This window comes from Anomalospiza imberbis, chromosome 9 (genome assembly GCF_031753505.1).
Source record: "Anomalospiza imberbis isolate Cuckoo-Finch-1a 21T00152 chromosome 9, ASM3175350v1, whole genome shotgun sequence".
In the NCBI taxonomy this organism is placed as follows: Eukaryota; Metazoa; Chordata; class Aves; order Passeriformes; family Viduidae; genus Anomalospiza; species Anomalospiza imberbis.
Window position 1 is genome coordinate 3,912,819 of NC_089689.1, and position 18,364 is coordinate 3,931,182.

At 39.7% G+C, this 18,364-nt stretch overlaps 1 protein-coding gene across 8 annotated transcripts in view; it reads right to left on the reverse strand.

Moving 5' to 3' along the window:
• Positions 1–1,366: 1,366 nt before the first annotated feature.
• RALGPS2 (Ral GEF with PH domain and SH3 binding motif 2) overlaps positions 1,367–18,364 on the reverse strand; it is a 115,988-nt gene continuing 98,990 nt past the window's right edge. For all 8 annotated transcript variants that reach the window (XM_068199426.1, XM_068199424.1, XM_068199429.1 and 5 more), the window contains 4 exons: positions 17,543–17,635; positions 10,426–10,531; positions 9,149–9,240; positions 1,367–7,376 (listed from right to left, as the gene is read on the reverse strand). In XM_068199426.1, coding sequence (XP_068055527.1) covers positions 7,347–7,376; positions 9,149–9,240; positions 10,426–10,531; positions 17,543–17,635 — 321 coding nt within the window. In that variant the 3' untranslated portion in view covers positions 1,367–7,346. The remainder of the gene's footprint in view (positions 7,377–9,148; positions 9,241–10,425; positions 10,532–17,542; positions 17,636–18,364) is intronic.

Genomic DNA, 18,364 nt, shown 5'->3' on the forward strand with positions numbered 1-18,364 from the left:
AAGACGAAATTTAAAAAAAATATGCCAAAGCCTCTCAATCCAGCCACTTTTATCAGGCTCTGCAGAGATGATACAGCCTTTTAATATCTAAAGGCAAGGAAGAACCTGACTGACAAAGTCAAAGATGAAGACAGAGCCAGACCTGGCATCTTTGCTGTGGACAGAGATGCAGTTCAAACAGGGGAGAGAAAGTCTTTTCCAAGAAGGATCCAAACCAAGAACCTCTTTGCTCCGTGCCTCCTACCTTGCAGAGTGTGGAGTCAGCTTTGGAGTTAATAAAGCAGCTCATCTGAAAATGTTTGCCATGAAACAAGCTTTCAAAAGAGAGAGGGGAGAGAGGGGAGAGAGGGGAGAGAGGGGAGAGAGGGGAGAGAGGGGAGAGAGGGGAGAGAGGGGAGAGAGGGGAGAGAGGGGAGAGAGGGGAGAGAGGGGAGAGAGGGGAGAGAGGGGAGAGAGGGGAGAGAGGGGAGAGAGGGGAGAGAGGGGAGAGAGGGGAGAGAGGGGAGAGAGGGGAGAGAGGGGAGAGAGGGGAGAGAGGGGAGAGAGGGGAGAGAGGGGAGAGAGGGGAGAGAGGGGAGAGAGGGGAGAGAGGGGAGAGAGGGGAGAGGAGAGTCACCAGCTCATTAATTTTGTGTTTCTTTTCACACTATTGAGCACAAAGCATTTCTCAAACTCAGTAATCTGGAAATAAGAAAAAGGAAGGGGTTACAAAAATCTACTTTATTCCTCCTCTCTTTGTAAATATATTTGAAATGAATGGCTCCATTAGGGAGAAAAGGCAAAGGAGCCCAAGGCTCACATTCTCTCAAGCATTTCACAGCCTGACCCCACAGCATTTCCCCCAGGGCTGTATGATCAGTAAGGCTTCACAGCATTACAAAGGCACAGAGAGCAGGGAAGCAACACAAAGAAAGAGCTAAGGAAACACAAGGCTTTGCATGCTATTCATTCGTTCTTCATTTTCAATTTATCTTCCATGTAGTTGCTCCTTAAGAGCCAATCTGCCTGATGACTGCTTTCAGTGAGTTTAAATTTACCACAGCTTTAAGTATAGAAACAACAGAAAAAAAAAAATCTGATAAACTACCAAGGAGAGAAAAACCACATCATTTAACAGAACAATCTGTGAGACCAGAAATACATCTCTTCAATGAACTGTACTTCCCTGCTAGTCTTTAGATTTCTTTTGCACCAGTGGACAACGGTATCTTTACATGCTTCATTTCAAAGGTTCATTGAAAAATGCCACTGAAATTCCAGCTGATCTCAGCACCATTCCAAAAGACAGTCAAATTCCACTTTGCAAAACCTAGCTGGAGTTTGGATGCAGTTTTCTGAATGAGAAATTAAAACTTCAGACACAGGCCATCTTTTAAATCATTTATTTCAGTAGGAAAGATTTTTGAAACCTGTTCTTAAATTCAATTAAACTAGCTTATGCAAACACACAATTTTCACACACACACACAGAACAAAGTATTAAAAAAGGTGAAGGAAGAGGCTCGAGGACAGCCAAACTGCACATCACTCAGAGAGATCATAGTGCAATCCCTCCATCCCTGGAATGCCTCACACCAGCAGGGAACATTAAAAATGGCTTGTGTTTACTGCATGACACCTTGATCCCCCTTCCAGTGGTGGTTGGTCCTTACAGGATTATTATAAAACATATTTATGTTTCCTGGTGCTTTTCCCACTCCAGTACAGTAGTTTTTGAATGGATACACTCCTGCACACAAGGAGCCAGAAGTGCCAGTAAACCAGGCAGCCCAGAACCCTTTGTTTCAACACTGAATTGATTTATACTGCTTGTCTGCTTTGCAGTTTCAGCTGTGAACAGCTTTGGAATGGTAAGAAATTACTTCAGCAAATACACGTGAAGGCCAGAACCCACCCAAATAAAGAGAAATAACAAGAATCAAACACACAAAGGAAACTGAGTATTTACGGTGGTTTTACTCACTCAAGAGCAAGACCAGGCTACCAGCCAGAATCGTGCCATGATCTGCAGGAACTTGAATTTCATTACATTTCATACACCTTCTTTTCCTTAGCAACTTAGTAACTTGGAGAAAACTTGTCAGCTCAGCTCTGCAACAGCCAGAGCTACACCAAGTAATTTGTATTTTCTCCTTTCAGCTCTCTGAGTATTCTTAGAAAGAGTAGGATTAATTTTCAAATTAGCCTTCCAACATCTGAATTTATAAAAAGACTATAGTAAAACTACTGTGTTTTTATAAGGATGTATTCCAGGAAAACAAATATTTACTTGCTTAAGAACAACACATTCTTTCTTTCATTTCCCCTTCCAAAGCTTCTGAAGCCTTTGCTGCTAAAACAGTCTCTAGCAGTTGTTTCAGTGAAGGACAGTGCTTCCTACACAGCGCTGGCACTAGAAACACAACATACAAAACTGAGCTTTTGGGATATTAAGATTTAGCCAAGCCTCCTCTTTCCCCAAACAGTTTTTCCCTGTGGTGTTTATTTATAACAAAAAGCTTGCAAGAGAAATTGTCTCCTAAGAATGCTCCTCAGTGTTCACATCAAAGCGGGACAGACAAAAGCAAGCGCCGTTCTAATAATGTGAGCTCCTGAGCTCATGTGGTCTAGACCATGACTTAGACTATGCTCTTCATTTCCCCCCTCACTAAATCTACTCAAGAGACATACCAAAATAAAAATAAGTTAACTTTTAAGAGGTCTGAGCTACTTCTGATAAAAGCTGAACAAAAGCCCAAGCTACCAAAAACCTGGTTTTTTTTTCCCCCTAAAAAGAGGCTATTCAAATGCAGAAATAATACTAAAGCAACTCAAGCCACAGCTATTTTACACTGACCAAAACAAGCAAGTGCTGCAGAAATGCAGTGGCTGTCAGGAATGTCACCCCTCGGAACATGGAGGACACAGCCTGCAATTCTGCCATGGTGGGACTCACCACTGAAATAAAGGAATTGTCTTCAAGTTAATGATAAGGCACTGACAGAAGTCCTGCTCAAATCCCAGCACACACCCTCTTCATGCACTACAAATCAGAATGATGGTTTTTAGAAGGGATGACCCCTAGCAAAGAATTCCATGCCCACTCGTACGGATCCTTTTGATGGCAACTTTCCCAAGCCAAACCACCTTATGAACAAGCTGCTTTCAGAGAAAAATTAAAGAAAAAGGCTAATATTAAAGAATAATAACAGAACTTTCACAGCTGTCTCCTTGTAGGAAGAACAGACAGTTCACTGATGTGATTTAGTACCAGTCTTGGGGTCTTGATGCTGCAGCAGGCAGCACTAAGAGCAGGCCATGAATAAGGTTGGAACTATTAGTGTTGGTGAGTTAGAATACCAAACAAGTAAAAAGGACAAGTAATGAAGAAAAAGGCCACCGACAGAGCCAGAAGAAAAAGCATCCCATGTTTTTTACCTTCATTTGGACAAAATGTGTTACAGTTAACCAAAACCGTAAGATCAACTTGCCTTTTGTCAAAAGAGACCTCTGCTTCTCGTGTGCCCCAGCAGCACAAAAACCTGCAACTGCTGCTGCTGGGGGAGAGAGCATTTGTCACCATGTGCTGTGTCTGATACCAATAGAGGAGGACTAGTGTTGAAAATACAGAAATGCAAATACAGGAGGCTGATGTGGCAAGAAGCATTAAATTTGATGAATTTATTTCTAGTGAGGAGTAGATAACTAATAAAACCCTGCTGTGTTTTTTTATGCTTCTTTTTGTTTCCAGTATGTTTTCCAATGTGCATACTTCTCTAAACATGATTTTAAAGGAGGGTGCTAAAGCTCATTCATTAAGTATTTATGTGACTTCATTTAGCATTTGTAGTTTTAATGTCTCTAATGTGCACCTAAATACTTAATGAATCATAATAGCTTGAGTAATGCTGCTCTGGCATGAAATAAACATTTAAAAATGAAAAAGCTATGCTTATTCAAACTACCAGAATGTTTGAAAAATAAAAGTTATAAAAATTATTTGCTTTCTAAGGATACTGGGATAGAAGTCAGGTTTGAAAATCCTAGCCAAAAGTAGCAGAGATTAATTAGATAAAAGTTAACACTAAGCAGTGCAGTGTTATATATTTAATGCAATGCACTGATTTCATAAACCAAACATTCCCTGTTGGTTAACCTTTCCTGAAACTTTCAGTTTAGCTACAAAGCTGGTTATCAGTCAGCAGATAATTAATATTCGTATTTGAAGTCTTGCTAGAAGAGCTACTCTAAAAAAGTTTTGCTCAAATGCAGTCAAAACAAGGAATTGCATGGGGCATCTTAAGCTTCAAAATCAAAACATTAAGGGATAAAGTGACAAATACTAGCTGAAGTGGTTCAGCAGTTATTAACAACAAGAACAATTAGAGCAAGACATTAAAAATGAAACTCAAAGAGAAACTGCCAACTGTCTGAAGCAGTCTAGATGAGTCTTACCTGAATACCATGAGCTCGCCGCTCTCCTTGTTTTCTCAGCAATAATTTCACTTATTTAACTTTTTAAACTCCTTTTTTTATATAAAAAAAGAGCATTAGTACATTCTTTACAGTGTGTCATTTAACTTGTCTGGGTCTTTCCATAGCCTAGCTGAGGCAGCTTTCCCTAAGGGAACAAACCCAGCACCTCTTTCTGAGCACCATTTATCTCAAGCTCTAGAAATGTTAGTGTTTGTGTACAACTACGTGGCCATAAACAAAGGGAAAGTACCGATCTACTCACTGTGACAAGTGCCAAAAATACTTCCTGTGTTGTCATTACTCACTCCAGTTATTCTGGCTACACATTCCAAGAAACTCCTCCCACAATATTCAATCTCTCCCACAAAAACCCAGCAGATGTGAGGGCAGAAAACAAGGAAGAGTAGGAGGCCGAAGGACAATGAAAGCTGTTAACAGCAATTCATTAAAGGATTATTTGGGAATTGTTTTCCCCACCATCCTCCTACCATAAAAACCTAACTCAAAACAGCTGGAAAAAATGCAAAAATCCAGTAATAAATGACACGTCCTGACCTGGCTCTGTCCTTAGCAAAGCTGAGGGCTCTCAGGCTGTGGCTCCCAGTTGCATGTATCCTTTCACTAACGAAAGAACAGACACAGTTATGCTGCAATAAACCTAGAATAGCTTATTTAAAAATTCAAAATCCACAGGCTATTATCCACAATGCTTAAAAAAAGACACAAAATGTTAAAAATCCCAAACACTTAGTCATTGAGAAGAAACACACATTAGGTGAGTTTTAAAACAGAAAAAAAACAAACTCAAGTTGTGCAAAGTTTACTAAAGGAACACTGCTGGCTGTCAGGATGTTGTCTTCACTATACACCCAAAGTGGGTAAACTTGGGAGATGTGTGAATTGCAGAGGGATTCAGCACAAGCAACCCCTTCCCAAAATTCATGACTCTAGAACAGACTATTCATTCCCCATCTAAAAACCAGCAACGAAAGAAGTGCAAGGGGAGCCAAATTCTCTTAGTCCTTGTGGTGTAATTCCAACAGAAGCATCCTTCTACTGTTTTTCTTTCTACCAAGAGCCAATTCAGAACAATTCTTGGGAACATAAACCACCCTATTACCCTTCACAACACCAAGTGGTTGGGGTTTTCGTGTTTTGTTTACTGTGAGACTGGATTATCCTTTGTTTTGCCTGCCAGAAATCAAAAATTAATCATTTCCATTACACGATTAATTTGACTCTGGAAAAAAAAAAAAACCACCTCAAATGTGAATTTACAGGCTTCTACTCAGATGCAATAAACAAACTATACATTTTCAAAATAACAACTACTAGTAGAAACCTTTATTAGATAGTCAGAGAACTCTGAAACAGACTGGTAGGTAGCTTGTTTCTGTTTAAAAAGGAGAATTCATGGTGGAATCTGCAAGCATATTTACGGTCACTAAACCACAATGTCAATGGAACAGTTACTACTTTTTCACAGACTTCAGAGTTCCAGTATCAGAGTCATATTTTGGACAATGTTTCCTTGCTTTACAAAGATCATATTTTTGAAGATTAAAGAAAGACCAATCATCCAGGAAACTAGGTGACGTCAAGGAAACCCCAATAAAGCAAGAATCAAAGTCTTAAGCATCAAACACACACATAAAGCACAGCTCCCTTTTTACAACCATTATGTTTTTCTCTGTGAGTAATTTCAGTGACCAAGAATGATTCCTGTCAAGGATGGAATTTTGATGGCCCCACACCTTTTCTCTCCTTAGGTTATCCTACCTTCTAATAAATTAGTTAATTGCCTGAAGATCAAAAGAGCTTTTGTATGTAAGGTCTGCTTTAGGCCATGTTATCAACACCACACAACGTCAACTACTTTGACCGAGACAGATACTAAAATCAATTATTGCCAAATGAGAACATGAAAGCTTGAAATTGTGCCTCTATCTTTTTAAAATGTCCATCTGAAGTGATATTATGAAACACCACACACTAACAGTGGTCCCTAACTGATAATTAGCAGATACCCAAAGTCAAACATCTCAGTGAGCTGTACCCAGGTGTTGGTGTAGAAGAGTCACAGGCACAGAAACACATGGGATGAAAACACTCAGTTCTGACCCAACGGTGCTTTCAGTCTTGTCTCGTACACACACCCCCCTGACTGCCCAAAACACGTGATTTTAACCGGGAATTAAGGGTAAACGTACCAAACTGATTTTTGGCCCAGACTCTGTGCCACTGTTGGAGTCTGGCTCCCATACAGGACCAAGCTCAGTGCTGCTCTGAACTTGCAGTCGTGTTACATTTCTTACAGCTCTGAGAGAAATAACACTGCTCCAGGCCGTGTGCCTGGGACAAGCTCCCCTCCAGGACTCCTGGGATGGCCTAAACAACACCTCCAGAACATGTAGTACCTTTTACCTGGTTCACACATAGCTTTTGATACAACTCTTAAATACCACTTTACCTGTTTTCTTAAGAATGCCTAAAAAGGTGAATTATTTTCAAAATTAGTATAAAGTTAAAAGAAACTCAAAACTAGCTACAATCTATTTAACTCAAGCACAGCACCGCCAGAAGTTTCACACACACTATTTGGTGTTTCATGTTGTTTTTCCTTTCACTCTTTAAGGCAGTGGTTTCCACAGGTCAGTTCTCAGAACATAATGAAGCATGGTCCATGGCAATTCATGTTGCAACTCCATTTTTAATTTGGGGGACTCCACTCCCCAACCATTAGTGGTTTTGTTCAGGGCTCCAGAGTTCAGAGATCGAGTTGACAGGTTCTGTTCTGGCACAGAATGCAGCTGGCACATTTTTCATTAGGACCTTGTTCTCAGTTATGAGATGGTTCAAATTGTCCCTTTTTATTGTTTTGAATTTGCCTGTTATTCAAAGGTCATCAAGTTGGCAGGAACCTGAAAACAAAAATATAAACGAGAGAAGAATTTACTTCAGGTAGTAGCTACTTGCATTCAACTATTGCACAGACTAGACACCTTGTTGAAGTGCACACCATTCTGTCTTTAAAAAAAGGGAGAAGGAATGCAACTATCATGCAGCAGTAAAAATATACTTGGAGCTGCAGAAACCCCAGGTATAATAAAAATATTAAACTGCTGTGAGGTTTGTAATTTTCTTATATGGCCGTAGGACTTTCTAATTTTGATGACATTCAAGATTTAAGCTGTCATCAAAACAACCTTAACATGATAAATCTCAGCTCCGCTAGATAAGGAGAACCCACTCACCTGAGCCCCAGGTAGAAAATTGTTGGCAGATCAGTGATTGATTGGGCCCCTTAGACTTTTTAAGACAACTTTTTCAAAAATGAGGCATAAACACTGGTTTGGGCTTTTCCCATAGCAAACCTGAATGCCTATTGCAGCTATCACTTCCTTTCATGAAGATTAAAGCTAATGTTTGCAATATATTAGTTTATATCCCCATTTTCTCTCCATTAGGAATCTGACACCAACATCTCTCATTTAGTCAGGTTATTAAAGAGCCACCACTTTCCTGACAACTGTCAATAAATAGTTTGGTCAGATATGGATCAAGCATTTCTTGCTTTGTACTTACCATTTACCTGTAGAAGCAAGAATGCCCAACCGGGCTAAAGCTGCACCATTAAAATCACAAATAGTATCTATTAAAATAGCTCTTACTATTAAACGGACTAGGTGTTTATATTCCATTGAGAACACATTTAAACGTCCAATTTTTCTAAGGCAGTTACCTGTTAACAGCAATAAACAGTATTGCCAACCCTTACTGAACCACAGCTGTCTTTGGAGGACAGTTTTTCACCACTTACTTGCAAACTCTTTACCACCATTTGCTACCATCCCCACTTTCTCCAGCCAGGAACACAATTTTTCTCCTTTGCACTGTCTCAAATACCTCCCCAGGAGCTTCTGCAGCCCTCCTTACTTCTTAAGAGCTCTCTCAGAGGCAAAATTAAACAAGACATCACAGAAGGATCTGGAAAAGCCTTTTTGTTTCCCTTTGAAATTCAGTAGGATTTCTGCTCTGGGAGCTCCATAAACAAATGTGTAAAGAGAAGGCAGAGTTCAGGAAGACAAAGTAACTTAAAAAGGATTTTGCTGATGAAAAAGGTCAGTAAGAATTTATATGAGAACTGCATTTAACAGGGTTTGGAGCAGTCTGATCTTTCCTTTCAATTAAACGCAAATGCTACTTTTGCTTTCAAAGACTGGAAAATGTACCAAGGGCTAAACTACTTTCTATACATTTTAGGAACACAAAATACATACATAGCAGAAAATATGTATGTCCAGGACCTGAAAAGAGACACTTCAGGAGGGTTATCAGGAATTGATATTGAATGCTGCAGTTTACAGCTTTTTATATAATTGTGCAATAGCTTTTTCAAATGGGCAAGACAAAAATACTGCACTCAGATATTTTAGAGCACTCCTTGCATTTCCCAAATTGCTTTAAATTAGTCTCAAGGTAGCCCCAAATCTTTCTTCATTACTCCAGAACCTCTGAGGACTTGTTTGCAAAGGGCCAAACAGAAAAGCCAAAGCAAATCAATCAGCAGGTGAAAGGGGTGGAGAGGCTGCTCAGGGAACACACAAAGCTCTCAGTGACAGCTTGGTCAGCTCGAAGATCCATCACTTCAGAGCTCTTAAAAGCTCATTCATTTTCACTGTCTTGTTCTCACCTGTTGTCTGTTGCTTTGGCAGGCAGCACTCAGGTGTTTAAACCAGAGCATTGCATTCATTCTGTTTCCAGCTTGAAATTTATATGAATTTCCTAAGAAAGAGGAAAAAAACTGATGAAGAAACATAAACAGTGCTCCTTTTTAAACATTTAAATCCTACCATACTCAAGTACCTCTAAATTGACATATTATGAGGTGATATACTAATAGATGGTCCATATAACTTTACACTCTGTCTGGAATAAGTACAGTTCCTTGACCTACTGAAGAAAAGTTTCAGCTTGCCTCTCTTCCTTTCTAACATTCTAGATTTCAACCAATGCCTGTGTCAACTAGGAAAGAACAAAACACCCCTCAAAGCAGAAGTGGTTTTGTTCACTGCCATTACTGCAATTTGTTTATAATATCATGTTTTTTTTCACGAAGTGCAAAATATCACTGAAATGCACCCTGGAAAGCTACATTTGAAAATATTTGAAAATCACTCCTAAATGTATTGATACACTTCAGACCAGTATTTTCAGTGGCTGGAGTTACACAGTGCTTATTTGGGTTCAGGAAGGTCAAGTGTTACAAAAATATTTCAGATTGCTGTTGCAGAGTTTAAGCTGACAAGCACTCACAATTTATACTTCATATCAGCAGTGCTAGGAGAGATGTTTGGAAATAAAATGTACAAAGACTTGAAGCAGACAAAGCAATAAATAATTTTAAGCTCCTTTATCAGAACTTCTAATAATGTTCTTTCAGCACAATTTGAAGTGCTATGGAAAAACATTTTCTTCAGAGTTTCAGCTGAAAGCAGGCACTGTGTTGGAGTAATGGACATCCACAGGCTTCTTCACATAACAGTCAAGATCTCTGAGGGGTTTTTCCTGGTAATAGCACCACATTTGAACAGATGGTTTGGTTTTGGTTTTCACTTGTAGAGAAGGGACTGCTCAAGCAGCTAGTCTCAGCTGAATCTTTTTTTTTATTGTTACTTACATTCTCACACATGTGAAAATGCCTCCAAGTGTTCTAAATATATTTTAAAAGAACACAGATGAATACTTCCAGTTAAAGTCACATCTGGGGTTGGTAAGAGTTTGGAGAGTTCTTACAACTCAAGGAAGACTCTAAGGGTTCTCCATGGGTTGTTGCTCCCACAGCATTCTAAAGGCTAAGGTGACATGTTGGAGAGCAGCTGAAACTGGAGGGTGTCACCTTTCACCTGCCGGTTTAGTTGCTGACAAATGACCTCGGCAAAGAAAATGTTGATTCTGTGCACTGCTTACCCTTCTCAGAATCAGTCAGTAAGAAGAGATCTGGATGCTCAGGGTCATCTGCCATCATCACCATCCAGCCCACCACTGAGACGCTCTTACTTGGCGTGGATTTGAACTGGAAATACAAACAGGGATGAAAACGGAATTAAAACAAGAGGCCAGATCTGCACAGAACAAGCACCCAGCCGTTCCTCTCAGTTAAAGACTAGGTAACTTCAAATGAAGCAGAGCACTTCACAAAATTAAGAAAATTAACAAAGGCTGTATGAAATTAGTGCAAACAGAACTTTAGACAATCAATGATATTCAAAACAAATTAAAAGGAATATCACAATCTGCAAAAGCTTGTTAGACATCTAATCTGCACTGCATGACTACAGCAGCATTACCACGTTAGCTCACATTTGAGTGTACTGAATAGTTCAAAAGCATATTAATAAATGCAAAATTATTTCCTCCACTGTTCACAAACAGAAGAATTGAACTTGCTTGTCCTATAACTATTCACAGTTAGCATGCAGTAATTATTATAGTCCTCTGTAATTACACATAACATGAGTCCTGGGGACAAGATAACACAACTGTGTAATTAAATATGATGACCTGATGAAATAAATGGATGAAGTGAGCATGTAAATTCAATAAACAAGCACCCAGAAATAGGCAGCCATGCTCATTTATCAACAAGATGTTCAAAATGATGTTGTTTTCCTGTTCCAGCTGTTATTCACTTGTTTTTGCTACACCAGTCCCTTTCCTGACAGCTCCTTGACCCCACTGTTTTTCATTCACCTGGTCACAGTATTATTTTCTTCTCATGCTTCTCTCAGTCCCAGGCTCTACTCACCCATTTAATCCAACTCATCTCCAAACCATAAGCTTCCCTTCTCCCTGACCTTCTTTTTACCTATTAGCAGACCCACCCAATTCACTTCTCCCTGCTTCTCAGGCAGTCCCATCCACGCCCCAGCTCCTAATTCATTCAGTTTCTCGTATGTGTTTGGCTGCCAGGTCTCCTCTTCCCATGTTCTTGGGTCCAACACAGACTCTTCCATCAATCCCTGCATTCTCACCCTCTGCAGTGCTTTACCTCACTTCTCTGCCCAGAAAGTCTAATCCTGGTGGTATGCTCATCCTCATCAGATGCATCTTCCTTCTATCCTGTGAATCTCCACTCCAACCTCTTTATTAGCACAGTAATTTTGATCTCTCTTTATTTGCATTATTAGAAACAATAAAACATCCTTGAGATTGTTGTGGCTTGAAGTCATTAAAATTTATCTATAGTTCTAAAATACTTTTTATTCTTCGTGCTAATGTGTCGTGTTAACCCACTACATAATGCCACAAGGCAGATGCACAACATAAGCATCAAGTTACTTTTGTTTATTTTAGAACTATTGTTTTAGTATTACAATCCTGGAACTCTGGTTCAACCAAGGAAAGAGCTACTGGTAATAAGTTTTAAGGTAACATGAGCAAAGTAAGAGTTTATAAGAATGTTCTCTGCATGGGAATACAGTTGCTTTATAAATAAAATTCCACTGCAAGTCTAATGTCAGTTATTCTAATCTGTGCCACAGATTAACTGAAGACCTGGAAGGTCACAGAATCCTCATGAAATCACAGAATGTTTGGGGTTGGAAGGGACATTAAAGATCATCTCATTCAATCCCTCTGCCACAGGCAGGGAAACCTTCCTCTAGACCAGGGTGCTGCAAGCCCCATCCAGTCTGGCCTTGAACACTGCCAGGGATGGGGCAGCCACAGCTGCTGTGGGTAACCTGTGCCACGGCTTTACCACCCTCATAGGGAGGAATTTCTCCCCAATATCCCATCTAACCCTGTGAAGCCATTGTCTAGGTAAGTTTATCTGTCTGGGACTTGCACAACTGGCTACATTTTAAATCCTAGTTAAAAATCCATTAGAACTTGGAATGAACAAATGTTAGACCAGTAGCTGAAAGAAAAAGCATTTAAACCAAACTCAAAATAGTTTAAGAGTCCAGGCTGTTTGTATACACACGCAAAAGTTAAGTAACTCACAGAGGTGGACAGATGTGGTAAAGCCTCAGGAGAGGAGGAGGTAAATTATAAAGCTCTATCAGATAAAATTTCATTACAGTGAGGGCTGTAACTCCTTTTCAAAGAGAAACTAAAATTTCTTTGAGAAGGCAGTAAGTAATGTCAGTCTGAAGTGAAAATTAAGGCATTTTATCTGAAAGAAGTAATAAAGACAAGGAAAGGGAATGAAGTTAAGGATACAGCTCGTGATTTCTTTAAAAAAAAGGAAGTGTATATAAAAGATTTGTTAGGGACTCACTGACAACACTGCAAAAGTATGATGACACAACTTAACAGGGACCTGCAAAATGCTAACTTCCAAATAGTCCAAAAGCAATAATGGGTCTTTTTCACAGAGGTGGAAATTTGAGTCACAAAGCAGTTTTAATGGTTTATAGATCAAAATGTACCTTTTGAACAACACTTATTTCTAGGGTTTCATGGAATCAACACATTGGGCTTTCCTATCTTAGTTGTATATCCCAACAGGTATCCAATATGTGACACTGCCATGCAATCCAAACTGCTAGAGCTCCTTGCCTTTTCACTCAAAGCCATCAGTTAATCACGGTGCTTCTCCATAGAATGAAAAGCTCCACACAAGGAAAGTGTTTCCTGCCAGCATCAATCCGTCATCGCTTGAAACACATGTCAGCATTGCATCCCTGTGCTCAGCTGGATTTGTGTTCCATGTCTACACAATCCCCAGGGCAGCTCATTCTCTGCTGATGCACAGAACCTTGCTAACAGCAAGTCTGCTTTGTTAACATGAAGGGAATGAAAGCTTCATTGTAATTTAATGTTCCTGGTTCCTATTTGCTTTTTGTAATACAGGCCACTGGAATGACTCTTATTATACACATGGAAAACTGCACAGCTCTGGCACTAGGCTTCACATAATTGATGTTTGCTGCTGTTGTTGCTGTTCTCAGCTCAAAGACTTTTACAAGTAAATCTTTGAATCAAAAACTCTAAATTAATATGTGAACAGACTTTTCACTCCAACATTTTGGCACCTACAAATCTCCTCCTCCACATCTCCTGTTGAGATTCTACACATTTATAATATTCAAATAATTTTCTCAGTGGCTGAACATCCTTCCCAGAATGACAGCATTCTTCATCTGGGTATTTCAGTGAAAGTGCCTGAGCCACAAGTACCAAGTTTTCTACCCTACCAACAAATCAATCTAATTTTGATTATAGCATGCAATGGAAGGCTTAGAACTAACCAGGGTTTGTGCTCAAGCATGAAGCATAAAAAGTCTCTGTTGCTTTCCAAGTACCTACAAACACAGAAAAATCTCTCATGCACGCTATCTTGTCAAAGAAATTGGCAAGGCTCTCAGTCCCATCACTATAAACAGTTATTTCACAGGTGTATTCACATTTTTCAAAGTCCTTATTTTAAGTCTAAGTTCAAGTGGCTATTCTTACTGTTGCTCTTTTCTGAATGTGAATAAGTGCTGCAGTTTTTCACAGAGGCTTCTCTGTGATTTCCATTTCAGCATACGAGATAAAACCATTGTCCACACATTCCTCTCAGATTGTGCTGTGCTACATTTCTGGGCTCTCAAGTTCACATGCTTATTTATAGACAATTCTCCATGACTGTAGTAATAACTGAAACCTGTTCACTATTTAAGCTCAATGCTGATTTTATGCTGTTACTCTTAGGAGATGCAGCACACAACACTGGTTGCACTCCTTGGCCTTTGACCACGGGCAGGAGAAGAGCTGGCTTGTCTGTGTCTAAAAAGGAGGGGATTTCTTGCCCCTTTTGCTGAAATTACTCTGGGATTTTTATGAGGTAATTTTCCAAAGAGGCTGGCTATTATAAGCCTGGAAGAGCTTTGAGTGTTGAGGCATTCCAAGCTGCCTGGAGCAATTGCAGCAGCAGAATGGTCAAAAGCATGCCTGTAATCAAGACACGTTTACCATGAGAGCTCCAGCCAGGAAACTTTATATAGCAGACTGAGTCTTTTGTTGCCAGCGTTCCTTTCCATGTCACAGAGGCCTTGAGAAAGGAAGCAGAAAAGACAGATGTTTAAATGGCTCCAGAAGATGCTTGGACTATTTTGCTGAGGTAAATCTCCAATGTATCAATCTTTGAAAAAGAAACCTTCTTCAAAGTAGATGGCATCATCCTTTTTATCTGGGAAGTAAAAAACCCCAAAGCCTAAATCTAGCCTTGGATCTCTTCATTTTGCAGAGTGAATCTCTTGGGAATATCACTGGACAGTGTTTGGAGCATTTACTCATGCTTTAGCTATCTAGGGATGATCTGCAGTTCATTCTCTCCTGATTAACTTTTCCTGAAAATGAAATCAAACGTGAACTGAAGCATGACCCTTGACAAGTCATCTCCACAGACTCCAGAACCAAAGCTGAGGCTCTGTGCAATAACTCTGTAGTGAAATGCACGGAAAGCTAAGCCATCAATAGCCAGGCTCAAAGTACAACATAGGCAGAGCAGCTGAACAAGTTACTGACCACCTATTACTAGCCTGTTTCATAAACTGGAATCCATTAGCAATCCCTCTATCTCAACAACAGTTACCAGGTTTCCTACCCTAATTTCAACATAAAGGTAAATAGTAAATAGTTATTACAATAGACAAACCTCAACTGCACCTGGGAAACCAAATCAGAGACTGAGCTCCACAACAGGCTTGGCATCCCCAAACAGAACAGAGCCTGTCTGCTGCCCTAAAAAGCTGAAAGCTGTTGTATCTTGGCTGTGTACAGCCAAATCCAAGGCTGTGCTGGACAGTTCAGCCCAGCTTCATAGAGCCAACTATTAAAAAGAAATTAATGTTCTTCAGCAGTCACTGCTTTTAACTGCCACTTCCCTTCCTCCTTTTCCTGGGAACTGCCTTGCTCAAACTCCTCTCAGTATCTGCAAGCCACGAGGCTGGTAGGCTCCTGATGGGAAATCCTGCGAGCACCCTGGACTCCAACACCTCCTCACCTCTCTGCAAACTTCCTCAGTGGTTTCCTGGAACATCCTTGGACAAAGAAACATGAGCACACAAGAATGTGAGAGAGATTTTGGCTTCTTAAGCCTCTGTTCACCAGCAGCTCAGATGCTGTAGGTGTCACAGCATATCAGTGACTTGGGGAATATCAGAAGTCAATTCAAGAGGTTTAGAAAATAATCTCGGAAAGAGCATTATAAATGGATGTGACTACTTCCAGGCAAAGTAAAGGCTTTTGCAGGAACAAAGACCCAGAAGGATCAGGTACCAGACTGTTTACCTTTTTCCTGCATTTACTTTTGCTAAAGAAAGGGCAGGGTGATTTAAATTATTGAAATTGTTATTCTTAAGGAAATGTGTAATCAATGCAAATTCTATGTACTTAATTTCCAATCAATATAATTCCCTGCTAATCAATTTTTTTTTCTAATTCTCTAAACCTGCATGCTATTTAAATTGCTTAAAAATGCTAACACAGAAGAGTGAAAAAGCTTCTGAATGAATAGATACATGTCTGGTAAAGTCCTCCATAATTTTGTAAAAAACAGTGAACCAGGGAGACTTACAAATACACATTCTATTCCTAAAAGAAAACAAAATGCAATTTTGGCACAAAGCCTGAAGGAATCACAGCAGTAATAGGAACACCAAGTCTGACATTACCACAAAAATTTCTTTTCCATTTCTCAATGTTTCCAGAAAAAATAGGCAACTAGCTGTGAGTGACATAATGCCAGCACAAGTTCTTTCCTGGTTCCTTCTTTTTTTTTAATACTTTGCATTTCTAGTCATAAGAGCTTACAAGTCTGCTCTTTCCTTTTAATGAGGTGGAATCCTTCCCTAAAGTTTTCACTGAAGCCAGAAACAAAGGCATCCAAACACACACACCTCCCAAGACACCCGGAAGACAGAAGGATTGGCTAATGACCCTTCAGCCTGGGCTAGACAAATTAAGTAGGATCAGTTTCAATCTTACCTAAGCAAAGCTAGCAAGGGTGGATGGCCAAGAAACCACATAAATAGTTCTGAAAGTAATTAGTATTAGAATACTGTTTCCTAATGAACTTCCAATAAAAAGTGGGAAATAATCTCTTAGATTTAGAGAACTTTATACACAAACATTCCACAGAGCAACTTCAAACATCCAGGAGCCTGCGAACCAGAAATGTTAAGCTTCAAATCTCCACCCTCTGCACATAAAAATGTTAGGATAAGAAAACGGCATTTTATACCAAAGTCCCCTTTACAAGGATTCCAAAAGCAGAACTCAGTCTGCAAAATTCCATTAATGCTATGCAAAGGAAGCGTTCTACAGTGACAGTTGTCATAAATTAACCTGAATCACCTACCAAGGCAACCAAGTAATTATTCTGAGTAGTGAATGAACTCTGATTCAGCTATCTCAAATTTTACCCAGTTTCTTAAGAGAATCATTACCATTAACTAGGGACATCAAACAGGAACAATGCACATCTTAACATCCGTACAGAAAATCCTCCTGCTCCTTCCCCACATAAGCAAAGCATTTTTTGCTTCTTTCAGATCAAGTTGCAGCAAATAAAAGGAACCCCAGCATCATCTGACATCGCAGCTCTCTGCTGAGCAGATGAAGTGTTTGGTACTCCACTGCAGCTAATGGCTTACAGGATTATACAGAAAAACCAAATGGTCTAATTTTACCACACAGATGAAATTAGTACATGTTTAACTGTTTTATCTTGTGACTGCTCAATTTTTCCTCATCAGTGCTTGTTTGGATTTCAAACCACAACAAACTGCTGCAAAACTCAAATCATCCAAAGACAAAGCTTTGAAAATGGACAGACCAATGACACAGTTCCTTCCCAAAAAGACCAGCAAAGTCAGAGACACACATGGCAGATGCAAAGCAGATGTTCTTGGTATAGCATACAAATGTAAATGATATTTCCCTGGGCTATATCCATATGAGGTGACTGGCTGACTGGGAGACAGGATAGTGCTGACTAGAAATCAGGCAAGGCATGAACTACTCTCAGTGTTTACATCAGGAAATCACATTTTAGTTTTGGCAGGTGATACTGGAACATGCCTGGTTTACATACATGCTTTCTCTCCGTAGCCTTCAGGGATTTTGCAGCGTAGTAGAAGAGTTGGGTTCCACACAGTGCTACCCAGTATTTTGTCCAAGATGCTACCTGGAGAGAAAATAAACACACAAACAAACCCAAAAGTGCAATGGGTAAGTGAAATGCTTCATAACACTGAGCTGTGAAAGAGAAGGCACCATCCTGCAAGGACGTAAGAGCACTGACTGTCCAGCCAAGCATCAGCCATGTTTCCAAAGCTGCTGTTTGTTATTCATGCAGGCCTACGAATGCATGAAAACTGCAGAAAGCAGAGAGACCATGTGCCTCTCCTTTCTAATCTCAGAAAAATGCTCTGCATCTTGCTCTGTACTTCCTGCAATCCCTACAGAACACTTTGTGTAGTCAGAGTGCATCTGTCCCCTTCCTTTTCCATCTTAGCTATAAGGTATCTCCCACTGTCCTGAATATGTATTTTGATTTATAATTTATCATCAAGTATTTGTACTGCAAATGCTAAGGGTTATCATCTATTGATTGATTGCTGGGATTTACCTACAGTTAAGGAAGACAAAACATGATTCTCCCAATTTTAAAGTCATCAGTAATTGTAGAAAATTTTATGCAGCATCCTCTTCTCTTCTACTTTACAGATTATGTGTATAGCCTTACAAACTGAATAAATGCACCATACAGAAGAATCAAAACTCTGTCAATGACCCTAAATCGTGATCAGAAAGGCAGAGGAGATCTCAGACACTTGAACTAGTTGCCCAATGGCCATTTTACTGTGTTCATAACTGGGCAGAGGAAAAAGGTGAGAAAATTAATTTATTTTAA